At 36.7% G+C, this 13,950-nt stretch overlaps 1 protein-coding gene across 1 annotated transcript in view; it reads right to left on the bottom strand.

Annotated features, from left to right (window-relative positions):
- Positions 1–13,950, bottom strand: part of LOC121737211 (hillarin) — a 68,314-nt gene that overhangs the window by 43,896 nt on the left and 10,468 nt on the right. Inside the window, exon 3 of the mRNA XM_042128817.1 lies at positions 6,118–6,307. Within this exon, the coding sequence (XP_041984751.1) occupies positions 6,118–6,307 (190 nt within the window). The remainder of the gene's footprint in view (positions 1–6,117; positions 6,308–13,950) is intronic.

The following is a 13,950-nucleotide window of genomic DNA, read 5'->3' as shown; positions in this document are numbered from 1 at the left end:
ACTGATTTTAATCAAATTTTATATGCATATTCAATGGTTCTGAAAATCGGTACTGGGTACTTTTTTTATTGATAAGTGCATTTGTTGAATAAATAATAGTAAATTATTACAACTCGAGACTGACGGCGACTATTGTTTGTGCGACGGGATAGCGATGGACGTTGCCATAGTGATACATACTTATTTAGTCACTTCAATAAAATTATACGGGCGAAATAATTTATATGGCAAAGAAACGTTTGCCGTGACAGTTAGTTATGTATAAAAATAACAGAAATTTTTCTCTTCAAGAAGATCTTTTTAGTAAGGAACAAACTTCTAATAAGATTGGCTTTAGATTGATATCTTATCAGTTATCACATTTATAAATATATTGCATAGTTAAAAAACATTAATAGAAGATTAAAATTCTGCAATAGGCTTTTTTAAGCGGGCAAAAGGCCCACCACACATTCCCACCACTGCAACTCCTATGTCGCCAGGATCAACAGTGGTAACCAACCACGAAAACCCTTTGATATGATCTCAGGGATGCCCGAGGGACAAGCTAAATCTGTCTTGGGACCCGCAACGAAATTAATCAGAAGAATGGTAGGAGTAGGAGATATATGCAATATGCATATGTGTCTCAATCGTTCTGCTATAATATGTAATAAGCCCTTATATAAATTATACATATGTATTTACACCTACAAATTCACCATAAACCAATGTAAAGAGCTCACCCAGATACGGTTTGCTAACTTGTGACGCAATGCGTAGGAAAATATGGCCGGCCATTGAGAAACATGGCCCTTTTTATGGAAAAACTATTAAAAGTTGGCTTAGGCAATACAGATTATTGCTAAGGCGAATTTTACACCTAACTGACTGTCAGTCGCCAAGAGTTAACGAGTGTTATGCAGTTTATGATATTTCTAAAAATATTTATTTTTCGTTCACACCTGACTTTTTCTATTGAGCTATAATTAGTGAGCTTGCTCATAGTTAGCGACTGAAAGACAGTTTTGATGTGAACGCAGTTTTAGAAGTTAGAACTTAAACAACACATTTTTTGTACAGATTTTAATATACTTAATACATTGCTGCTATTTTCTAACTGCTAACACGTTACATTGAATGAAAAGCCTTGTGACTTGCCTCGTGGCTTAGCCATATTTAGTTTTCTACCAATTTAGATGTAATAATCTTAACCCTAGATCAGTAACCTTAAATTGGTGTTACACTGTCACTAACCTTTCGACTCACAGACTACGCTATAAAAGTCACATATTTTCAAAACCGTCATTATTTATTTTATGAAGTTAACAAAAACTTAATGTGTTTTCCTTTTGCAATTTAACAAAATAAACAAATAGAAATAATCGTGATTCCTGCAATTATTACAAATACAAAAAGTGTGCTCCCCTCAAATGGTCTTTTTGCAGTATGTGCAAGAATATTATGTCATGCAACTTTTTTTAAGACAAAATCCACAAATTTTCTTCGATCTCTTGAATACAAATTTCATGAGGCTCTTCAATAATTAGAATATAATCAATACTTTTTCCCAAATCACGCTTCAAAGTCACCACATTGTAGGGCTCGAGTAGCCAGGATTTTATAAGTTCATTAGCTATTTGAAAATCAAAATTTCATCTCTTTAGGGGTTTTTTACGATCTCTGTTCATGTTGGATACGTAAATAGCGTATGATTTTGTAATTATTCTGTTTAAAGTATAATAAAACAAGCAAAGCCTCATCTATGGGTTTTGTGACTAGTACTCATGACTGAGCACATTTGATCTGCGGTATCCACTGCTCCTTTTGTATAATTATAGAAATCAACAATTTCCGGCTTCTTGCAAATAAATAATGAGGGTATCTTAAAAAAATAATAAATGTTTAAAGTGAAAAAAAAAATGCATAGTCACTAACCTTTCGTCTATCAGACGACTCATTGCCTGTATCTCCTAAAAAACTGCGCATGCGATCGCACTCAGGGTATGTAGGTCACTAAAAGACCTAATCAGGAAGGTACTAAGCGAGGAAGGTGGTGTAGGTTATTGGAACATACCAAACTATGAAACTCGCGGGGTATGCGTAGTCTGAGATACGAATGGTTAGTGATCTAGGGTTAAAAGAAGAACGAAAAGTTATTATTAAAATGCACAAAGTCGTTGATTAAACGAAAAATATCATTATTCATAGTACGCCATAGAAAAGAGTTCAACGCATTCATAAGTGCAAAAGTTTTGTATTTTTACCCAACTACGGCCAACCTAAAATGAAGAATATAATATTTGTTTTATCTGTTCTGTTCGTATGTTTATCTATTATTTTAGCACCTTAACTACAGATTTTTAAAAGATTTTCCAGTCATTTAAACATAGGTGGTGTCATATCCTCATGATTTTTAGTGAAATATTATGTATATGTTTGTAAAACTAAACATATTTTTTAAAGTTTTAGCCCATACTCTGGGCCTAAGGTCCAAGCTGTAGGTCACTGGGCTGCCATGTGGAATGCGGCCGCTTTTGCAACAAGTTCTTCCGTCCCTTTCTCTCCTTACGTAATCATCGTCTGTCCCTCTCTAACGGCGAAAACTGCCGAACTCCTCCGATATGCTCTCCGATGGAGATACGCGGTTTATCAAACACATTCCTTAGCCTTAAAATATTGCTAATGAGGCTCTTGTTTGTCTCGGTATTTTACGATTTGCAACCTTATTTTTATCGCGATAAGAGTTTTTATCATCGTACCACCGTGAAGTGCGAATATATCTGTGAGTAAGTTGTTATACCGATTTGGCGTGGTGGCTCTTTGAATCCCATTTCCCTTGACAGGATAGTTTTAGTCCGGAGAATTAACGGTTGCGAAACGAAATTCAGTTAAACGGATTTTCGGTCAACGTTTAGTAAAGTGAACAAAATGATAGAGAAAAGGAAGAAAATAATTTTAAAAAGTCTATAGTAATCCATATCAAAATATCCATACTAATAAATGTTAAAGTTCGTCATCTGTTTGTCTGTCTGGAAGCTGTTCATGCCCTAACCACAGAACCGATTTTGCTGACATTTTATATTATGGAATGGAGATAACTTGTTACTTGAGTCCCGGGAAAAGACATAGGATACTTTTTATCCCGGAAAAATGTACAGTTCCTGCGCGATAAATTAATGCGCAACTGATCTACTCACATTGCCTAGTAGTATATAATTTAATTCCATTCATCGCTTTAACAGAATAATTCGGTAGTTAGTTCCGAATAATATGAAACACCTACTCGACTGTGTCAAAAAGTATTGTGTTTTGTCACGGTTCGGTTCCCACCCTGCGATAATTACCGTACGGTGGGCTAGATACATAATTTGATTGTACATTTATTGACGATTCACAAATTAAATAATTAAAAAGCAAATTAAGTTAATGAAAACTTAATTTGGCGTAATGAGGTTGTATTATGTTATCAGTAAATTATTTTATGAGAATGGGATCTGTTTAATAATTTTAATAATATTTTAGTAAACGCTAGTTTTATAATTTATTTATATTAAAATTGCCATTTCCGTTACAGGCTACAGCCAAGCTTTAGCCAGCATTTACAGTAGCAAGTAACTACAATAATTTAAAATTAAAGCTAAGTGGTCGTTAAATCTGAGTGCAGCCGTTAGTCAGTTTACTCTTCCGTTTAATTGCTGAACAGTTTTTAATAAAATTTAAAAAACTTTGGAGAGAAGCGACATTACAGTTTTGGACTCTGAAAAATGTACATGAACAGGGACATGTACATTTTCAGAGGTATTCCGGTTGTGGACATCTAGTTACATATTTGTGGAACGCCTCCGTGGTCTAGTGGTTTAGAGCGCGACTCTGGACTTGGACGTTGTGGGTACGATTCCCGCGTTATAAAAATGTTAATTTACAAAGCAGGCTTATCACCTAATCTGACTATTAAGATGATCCGTACATCCGATGGGCATGTAAAAAGTCGGTCCTGCGCCTGATCTCTCGCCAGTCGTATCTGTCGTCCGTCCCGCTGGGTTTTGAGAGTGAAGGATGAGAGAGTTCTCTACACACTTGGAACCTATGAAAATGCGTTGCAGGTCTGGTTTCAATGAAACCGGCCACGGTCACCAAACCGGTGTGGGAGGCATTATCACTTATTTGTACTGTAAAACCGCTCGCTCCAATGAACCATAAGACCTAATGGGCATTAAATTACAGTTTAACAATAGTACCACGGTCAGCGTGTCCGCAAGGGCGGCCATTGTGACGTCACGGTGACGTCACTACGCATCATGACACAATGTTCAATGCAATTGTAAACCAGTCATGGATATAGTCAGTAGGCCGAGGGTATTGATTGAATGCCAAGTTCCTATTGGCGCCACAGAACTGTCTGTTACATTAATACATAGCCTAAAAACGATTTTGGTTCTTGAATTACCTCCTTACAGAAACTATTGGCGGTAGCAAATGGTAAGAAAATGAATGTACGAGTTTCGGATTGTCGACAGCAGCACCTTTGATGCGCATGTACCCTAGTAGAAGTTGATTCATAGCCCATAGGCAGACTGCCGCGCCGCCGTAACTTGGACGCATTATGTTAAGTCCAGCCGAAAAATCACAACTGAGATCGAATCGAAATAGCCGTACCAAATTACCAACATCTACGATCTGCCTATGAATAAATTTTTCTTATGGCATATATTATTATATCATTTGCCTATCAGAAATTGCCCATTCCAGCCCATTGAAGATATTGATTCATACGTAGTTGACGGACATGCGACATTCGATCGGATTATGTCAACGGGTCAATTCAGACCGCAACGCGACGAGACGAGGCGAGGCGCGGCGCGGCATAAATTTGTATGAATTTGGCAGATCTTGAGACGTCTTGCGAATCTGTCAAATCCATATTTTAGGAATGCGTCTACGCGTCGCGTTGCGGCCTGAATCAACCCATAAATATTAATTATTACTTATATTATAATATGTAATATTGTATATAATATATGTATATTATATTGTATATAATGTGTTTATTTTACTTTGAATTGTATATATGATTATGAATATATATCTATAATTGTATTATTAATTTTAAGGTATTTTTAATCACTTGTCTTCTAAGGGTTTGCATCTACCTCACATTCTCTGCAACACCCTAAGGTTTGGCTGGAAGATAATGCCACGAGGCATTAAGAAACGTGCAAAAGTTTTAAATAAATAAATAAAAATAAGGCCGCCCCACTCTCTCGCGAGATATTCGTGAGAATCTTCAGAGAACCTTCAAGGTGCCCGCTCCACACTCTCGGGAGATTTTCGGAAGAATATAAGAAATGAGAATCTCACGAGATTCTCACGAATATCTCGCGAAAGTGTGGAGCAGGCATTAGGGTCAAGTCAGACCGCAAAGTGACGCGTAGATGCATTTCTGAATTTGTATTGAATTGGCAGACTTTAATTTCGAAATCCATACAAATGGAAACGCATCTCTCTCATCTCTCGTCGCGTTGCGGTCTGAATTGACCCTTTCATGTAAGTCGTCATATCAGTCGGCTGGGTTTGACAAAACGCGACCGAAACACGTAGGTCCGCCATCTGCCGACGAATCAACTTCTCTGATTGTACAACATATCTACTTGTAGCCAATAATATAGATATCACAATCCGGGAGTTGACAACTTTTTAAAAATAGTTTTAGGCGCTTCAGTTGTTTTCAATAATACCAGTAAATTAATATTTTATTCATTATTATGCCCTAGAATGAGTTAAAAATTATTTTAAATACTGAATTTAAAATATGTCACAAAAACGCGGCATTATGGTCACGTGCTCACGTGACGTCATCGTTCATGAAACAAAACAACCGTTGACAGAGCAAAAGTGAGTAAGCTAACAACTGTCAATTTTGTTTGACACTGAACGATGACGTCACTGCTTCGATTGGCGTTTCCAATCACGTGACTTACAGTTAATAAATCCAATTTTTTTTAATGTAAAATAAAATAAATCAATAATTATTTTTTCATTATTTGTATTGTTTTAGAGTTTTTATCAATAAACCTATAAAATTTAATAATTATTTTAAAATTTTGAACATACTGTCAACTCTAGGATTCTACTCACGTTCAGTCTCATGGCTGCTCCTGTTATGTCCTCTAATCTGTTCGTTGACGTAGTTGTTGCTGCGCGGCACGTTGAGCGCGCTGCGGATGCCCACCGCCGAGTGGTCGAGGTGGCCGGGGCCGATCTTGGGCACGTGGGACGAGCAGTACACCTCCTTGTCTTCAGTGTAGTGTTGGTTGTTGTAGTATGTCTGTGGATGGAGAGGATACGTGAAATAAAATCGGGATACTAAGGGCCCATTTCACCAATTCCTGATAAGTGCCGGATATGCTATCCTCAACTTATCTGACAAATACACCATACTCTATCTGTCAAGTTAAGTTGTGGATAGCCTATCCGGCATTTATCAGGAAGTGGTGAAACAGGCCCTATGTCAAGATATTGAAAGCCTGTAATGCTAAGTACTCACATACGGTTTTGCTCGATAGTTTTACTCCGACTCGAAGGAAATGACATATTTGATATATTTAATTCTATCGAGCCGGCTTCCGAGCGAGCCTTCGAGCTGTCAGTTTTGCGGTCCACACGGTGGTTATTGCTCGATTTGGAGTAAAACTATCGAGCAAAACCGTATGTGAGTACTTAGCTTAAGGTAAGCCACCTGTGACCTGGCTCTCCAATCTTCGCAGCATGCGAACGCGACCGACAAAAATTCAAATAAAATATACCACTTTATGAAAAAAGGCTATATATAGGTTTCATTTTGCTTTACGGCATTACTAAGCACGGCGGCTTTAGTCGCTAGACAAAATTATGTCGGTAGAAAATGTTTTGTGATATTTTGTCTCGCGTAGCTCTTATTTAAATAAAATAAAATAACATATAAAAATAAAAAATAAAAACACAGCACACTATTATTCTTCGTGTTAAATTCTTTCAATATCCTTGGTAAGATTTTTGTTAATTTATTCAAATCTTCAAAGATTCAAAGACTTTATTAGCATCCAAGTATAGTATACAATATACAAACTCAGCACCTTGTACAGGCGGTTGCTTATAAAATAGTACTTAACAAGATATATTTTGGATTGTAATTTGTTAACTACTTACAAATGTAACATAATATTATGTATTGTTCGTTTCTTAATTTCATATAATATAAACTTAATTTCATATAATATATCTTGGGACGCAACATCCTCGTAACAGTATTCGGACGTGGAAGAATTAATCAGGAATGTAGAATTATGTTTTGTAACCAGTTTCAGCATTTTAATCAACTAGACACTGCCTGCGACTTAAAGAAAACTGGAAAGAATATGAGGAACCGCACATGTTGTCATGCTAAAATACCTATTAATCCTTCGTATTTTGCATAAGTTGTGCCATAATATAGATCAAAATCAGTCCCGTGTTTTTTCCGATGTCTTCTGCTTTAAAGCATTGTTAATATCAGCTGTAGCCACAGATATAGATCAAGATAGATACCGCATGTCGCTCCATATTTTGTATGAAAACGAGCGGGCCTTTTTTTTCCGTGAAACGTGCCCATTATTAGACCAACATTTCTATTTGAATGTCTACAGCTCAATACGGCACTTTTAGGCATTTAGGCATTTTTAAAATTCCGATTGACGTCCTATTCCGATAGTAGACTAAAGAACAGACTTTCAAAAGACGAGCATTGCTCTGGGAGCACGATATGGCACACGTGACGCGAAGTACATTCACATGCGGTATCTATCTTTTTTTATGAAATAAGGGGGCAATCGAGCAAACGCGTCACCTTATGGAAAGCAACTACCGTCGCCCATGGACACTCGCAACATCAGCAGAGCTGCAGGTGCGTTGCCGACCTTTTAAATGGGAATACGCTCTTTTGAAGGTTTGCAGGTCGTGTATAGGTCCGGCAATACTGCTGGTGACAGTTCGTTCCAGAGTTTTAAAGTGCGCATATCTTGATCTATGTATGTGGCTGTAACGAATTTTAAAATCACAAAAATGGAATTTGACAAAACGCATTGCTATGTAACTATATCGCTTGTCTTTTGCCATACATTTTTGGTTTCTAACTTAGCAGTAAAAATTATTGAATGCAACCTAACTAAAGTACCATCATACAAAATGCAATAAATCTATAATTCCAATCGATACTTTATACATTTTTAGGCCAACTGTTATGTAGTCATACATAAGTCATTATGCAATACATAATACTTATCTAATACGGGGTCAAAGAATTTCTAATTTCGTATAAACATGATAATAATATTCAAAATGATAAGTTACGTTAATGTACTAATTGGGTATTAAACACATTAGATTGTATCCTACTTCCTACTAATATTATAAAGGCGAAAGTTTGTTTGGATGTATGGATGTATGGATGTGTGGATGTATGGATGTTTGTTACTCTTTCACGCAAAAACTACTGAACGGATTTTAATGAAACTTTTCAATAATATAGCTTATACATCAGAATGACACATAGGCTACAATTTTAACCGACTTTCAAAATGGGGGAGGTGTTATGTTCGTTTTCTTATATTCAACGATTACTCCGCCGTTTGTTAACCGATTTTCAAAATTTTTCTTTTAGAGTATCATCCCAATTTGGTCTTATATTCACAAAAGTGGTGATCTGATGAAGGATCCATAAGAAATCGAGGGAACTCCTCAAAACTTATAGGGAAACATGTGGTGACTTCGGTTTCGTGAGAAGTATTCTAAGCATATGCTACCAACAAGTAAGATTTTGCACCGAGATATACCTGGTGTACCGTGGTTCGGAAGGTGCTGAGATAACTCCTGATTCTTTATAGATACAAGTTTGGGAGTTGCGGCGTTGTTTTAAGAACAGAAAGCATATGCTACTATGCAAATTACATTCATCATCATCATCATCACTACCATATTATACCATTTCATAGTCTTTTAGATCGAGACTCGAGTTTGTCAAGCGATAATTTAAAAAAATCTATACCTACCTAATATTATAAACCTGAAGAGTATGTTTGCTTGAACGCGTCAATCTCAGGAACTACAGGTCCGATTTAAAAACTTATCTCAGTCTTAGTTAGATCATTTATCGAGTAAGGCTATAGGCTATATAATATTATCACGCTAAAACTAATACGGCGAAGAAATTTAGAAAAATGTGGGAAAAACGGGGGAAATATTTTTTATGGGAAAATGTACGATAAAAATTTACGCGGGCGAAGCCGCGCGGGACATCTAGTTTTAAATAAATTCATAATCATTAAATGTAAACTTTTATGATTGATCACATTTTAAAGAGTTTAATGTATTACAATTTACATGTTATGAAATAAAGAGGACCTTTCTACCCAATTTTTTAAAATAAATAATGATATTATCATTGTATAAAATAATAATATCGTTCTTTCCAAAGAAAGAAAGAAAATCAGTAAAAAAATCATTCATTTCACACAATGAATTATGACAAAAAGATGTTGGCCGTTTCTCACAAGTCTACAAGAAAAATATTAATTCTGTGTGGGCTAGTTCATTTTTCAAGGCTTTGAAGGGCTATATGCATATTGTAGCAAAAGTAAATGAGTTTAAAACTAAGTGCTAAAAGAGTAAGTTTTTATTTTTATATCGTTTTTTATATAGTTTTTATTTTATTATTATACAGAAGTCAAAAGTAACTCTATACTCTATATTATAAATAAATAAACATTTTTTTTTATTTCTGAGTAAATTTGAATAAATTTTTATCAGAATGTCTACCTGATACCTACCACCGGTTCGGGAACTACCCCGGCGAGAAGAACTAAAGTCTAATCTATCATCAATTCATCACTTAGTTTTGTTACACCCTGACCGTCATTACAACTCGCACTTGGCCTAAATAACTTATTTAATACTAAAGTCTAAACTTAGTTGTCATTAGCATAATACCCGATAGTGAGCACTGTCCATCGATTCGTCATGACAATGACACGGCTACCCCGGTCACCTCCATTCACGAAACAATCGTGAAATCTCATTTGTGACAAACAAAAACAACCTAATCAGTATATAGTGGAACATACATTGCTATGGAAATGTTAGTAGTATAGCGTTGTAGGTACCTATGTCAAAAACATAATAATATTATAATAATTTAAATCGCAAACTAAAGGTGCCGATTGGCAGCGGTTGGCAGCAACCGCAGACGACGTGTCGTCGCGACACTATTGGTTTGTATGTATTTCTATGAAATGCTCTCTGCAGCTAGCGACACTAAGGGTAGTATTCGAATCAAGACGACCGCGACGCGAGACCACGACTTGAGACCGCGACGCGAGACCGCGACTTGAGACCGTGACTGGCGACCGCAACCTACTGCTTTATAGGTGCCGGTTGGCAGCGGACGACATGAAGACATCGCAGACGACGTGTCGTCGCGACACTACTGGTTTGTATGTATTTCTATGAAATACCCTGCGTAGCTAGCGACACTTTCATAGAAATATCTACATAGAAATGACGTGTCGCGACGACACGTCGTCTGAGGTTGCTTCATGTCGTCCGCTGCCAACTAGCACCTTTAATACATAGAAACCCGTAGTGCGAAGTTGCAAACAGATAGCCAAAAAAAAAAAGAGATTTGTAAAAAAAACTTTCTCTTTTCTAGGGGGAGTTTTGAGTAGGACATTTTAAAATATTTTTTATAAATATTCTTGAAATCAATGAATTATCTTTATTTCATAAACTTTTAAACTTCGCAAACACCACAATGTGTATTATTTTGTATCGGTGAACTCTACTAACATTTTATTGCTTTAAGAATAATAGTCTAGTAGTACTCACTGCGAACTCTCCAATCTAGCACTTTTCTAGTCTTATTTTTAGACTAAAACTGCATTTTCTATTTAATTTCTTATTTTTCGCCAGTTTTAAGAGGAAGGAAGCAAAATTGACGAATTTATAATTCCCGATGTCCCACTGGTATATTTTGCAGGATAACAAGTAATGAAATTCTCCAAGTCGGTTTTTTTTAATTTTTGCACAAAAGAACAACAAAAAATTGGTTAGAGAAAAGCGAGGGACAGGTTGGATTTGTTAGACAGTAAGGCTGCCTTTCCACCAGAGCTGTGTCGTGTTCATAAAGTTAATATACCTATTGGGTATATTAACTTTATGGTCGTGTTGCGAGGAATGTGTTTTTGAAAACCAATAGAATCGCTTCGTTGACATGACATTGCCATGACATCGCTCAGCGCGGCGATGCTATTGGTTCTCAAAAACACATTCCTCAATCCTCGCAACACAGCTCCGCTCAGCTCTGGTGGAAACGCAGCCTAAGAATGAAGTCAGATATTGAGTTAAAATAGGTTTGATTTATAAAGTTAATAATATATTCCGCGTAGATTAACTTTATGGTTTGATTAAGTATTTAAGTTATCTCCTAAAATAGGCTGGAGGTCAAAGTTCTGACACTTGTGTAATTTGTCACAATGTAATCAATAATCAGTATCGTGACCTCCGCAATGTGTAACAATGAGTAATCGCGGTTATTAACTCGTGACTCACGACATACTGACTTATTGTTTACTCACAAATGAGCGTTACACAGATGACAGAACATTGCACAGAATTTTGCCCAAAATGTTGCCTGGAATATTGCCCAGATATTGCTAGCCTATTGCCCGAATACTGTCCAGAACATTGCCAAGAATATTGTCCAGTAAAATACTCAAAATATTGCCCAGGGAATGAAAATTTTGGGAACTCCCATTTTTTCTTTTATGCCCCTTTTCATTGGACACTTAGCCTACAAAACTGTTAGAGCGACCCTTCATAATTTTTTTGTAGATGAGCATGAACTGAGTCTGAAAGAAGTATTAGAATGCCTCCTAGTTGGTTTGGGAGGAAACGCGACACATTGACATCGGGAGGGGCACAGAAGTCATGACGAGCGCAGACAAGTGCAACGTAACATGAAACATTAAATTTTACCACGTGGCACTTACTTCTATATTATTAGCATTTAGCAAATTCAACTTTAGTACAGTGCTCCCAAAGTGATAATGCGCATAGAAATTTTCGTAATTTTTCGGCAACGGTCGTATTTCCCGAGCATCGGAAGACGTCCGTCACTGCAAGCGCTGCGCTGTTTTAAACTTAACTTTAAGAAAAACAGCGCTTTTCAGCGACGTAGATGCGCCTGTCGTTGCTTGGACGTTACCATGGTAACGCCGCTATGGCTTCCCGGTGAGTTAGCGACAGCGGACAGCCACCGCCTATATATGTATATATATATGGCACGAACCCTGGAAACTTTGTATCTCCAATATTATGAACTCTATATCGGTCATGTAACACGTCTCATTTCTATATTACATCTTTTATCCAAGATCTATTGTCCATTTATGGACGAGCTCCATATCTCCTTATACGGCCATCTTAGCTGACGCCAATTTGTCAACGTGGCGGTAGACATTACTGACCTTGATAGTATCTTCAAACAATCGTCTGGTTAGATGGCCTTGTACGAGTATTATGTTACAATTGTTATTTCTTTTACCTTTTACATCCATTTTGTTTTTGGAATAAAATTATTAATGTTATGTGCAAATAATAATAGTCACTGATCTGTTCTAATTTCAAAATTTGAATTTTATTGTTTTTTTCTATTTGTTTGATTTTTACGGTTCCGTACCCAAAGGGTAAAAACGGGTACCTATTACTGAGACTTCGATGTCTGTCCGTCTGTCTGTCTCCAGGCTGTAACTCAATAACCGCTATAGCTAGACTTCTGTAATTTTCACAGATTGTGTATATCTGTTGCCGCTATAACAACAAATAAGTACTAGAAACAAAATAATAATATTAATTAAGGGGGGCTCCCACATACAACAAACGTTATTTTTTTGGCCTTTTTTGCTCGTCATCAATAATGGCCACAGATAGGCACTTGAATTTTTCATAAATGCCTATATTATGTCTACTTAAATAATTTATAATAATATTCAAATAGAATTAAAATTTAAGGGCTCTCATACAAAAACACAATTTTTGGCCTATTTTTCCTCTATAACGGTACGAAACCCTTTGTGCACGAGTCCGAGTCGCACTTGGCCGATTATTTATTTTTTAATTTTTTACAGCGCGTGAATAGGCGAAAATTGTCTGATAGTAAACGTTGCGAAGTTACAATAAAAAAAATCTGAATTTGACCTAACAAAATATCGCTATGTTATGTCGAATCCCATACATTTTTAGTATTTCTTTTCTGTCTGTCGAAATTATACTTACTGGAAAAATACTTCGATGGAAATAAGTTGTCGATATTCAACGCTATTGCTAAGTTCGATTAAGTCATTACTTATACTTAACAGTACGCCTTGCCCTTTGAGTGCGGAACAATCGAGCGAACGAGTCAATCAAAGTTCAGACACCTTAATGTCATTATTACGTAACAAGGCTGTAGAGTAGAGCCTTGTTATAGAAAAAAAAACCACTCATAAATTCAAGGATAGCTACATACCAGGCGCGGTCGCAGCCTGAAATTTTGGGGGGGGGGGGGGGGGGGTCACTTACTACACTAATAATATTTTTTTTTATCTGCGCCCTCGGACGGTTCTGGGTTGACTGTCTAAGGTCGGACGCAGTGGTGGTTATGGGATAGCTAGAAATTTCTTTTTATTATTTGCCAAGATTTTGACCTTAGATTTTGGGGGGGGGGGGGTCATGTCCCCTGTGACCCCCCTTTCGGACCGCGCCTGCTACATACAAAAATAAACTAAACCGAATAAAAGTAACGCGTCATTTAGTTTAGTAGCTTGGATCTTGTCATTCATGGCAAAGATCGCGTTGGTTTAATTTTTGCCGACAATTAAACTTTGTTTCATGCTTGCTTAAGGCTATGTAGTTTAAAAATCT

Source organism: Aricia agestis, chromosome 20, assembly GCF_905147365.1.
Source record: "Aricia agestis chromosome 20, ilAriAges1.1, whole genome shotgun sequence".
NCBI lineage: Eukaryota > Metazoa > Arthropoda > Insecta > Lepidoptera > Lycaenidae > Aricia > Aricia agestis.
Note: the sequence above shows the minus strand (reverse complement) of the source record. Positions and strands in the feature narration are given on the sequence as shown.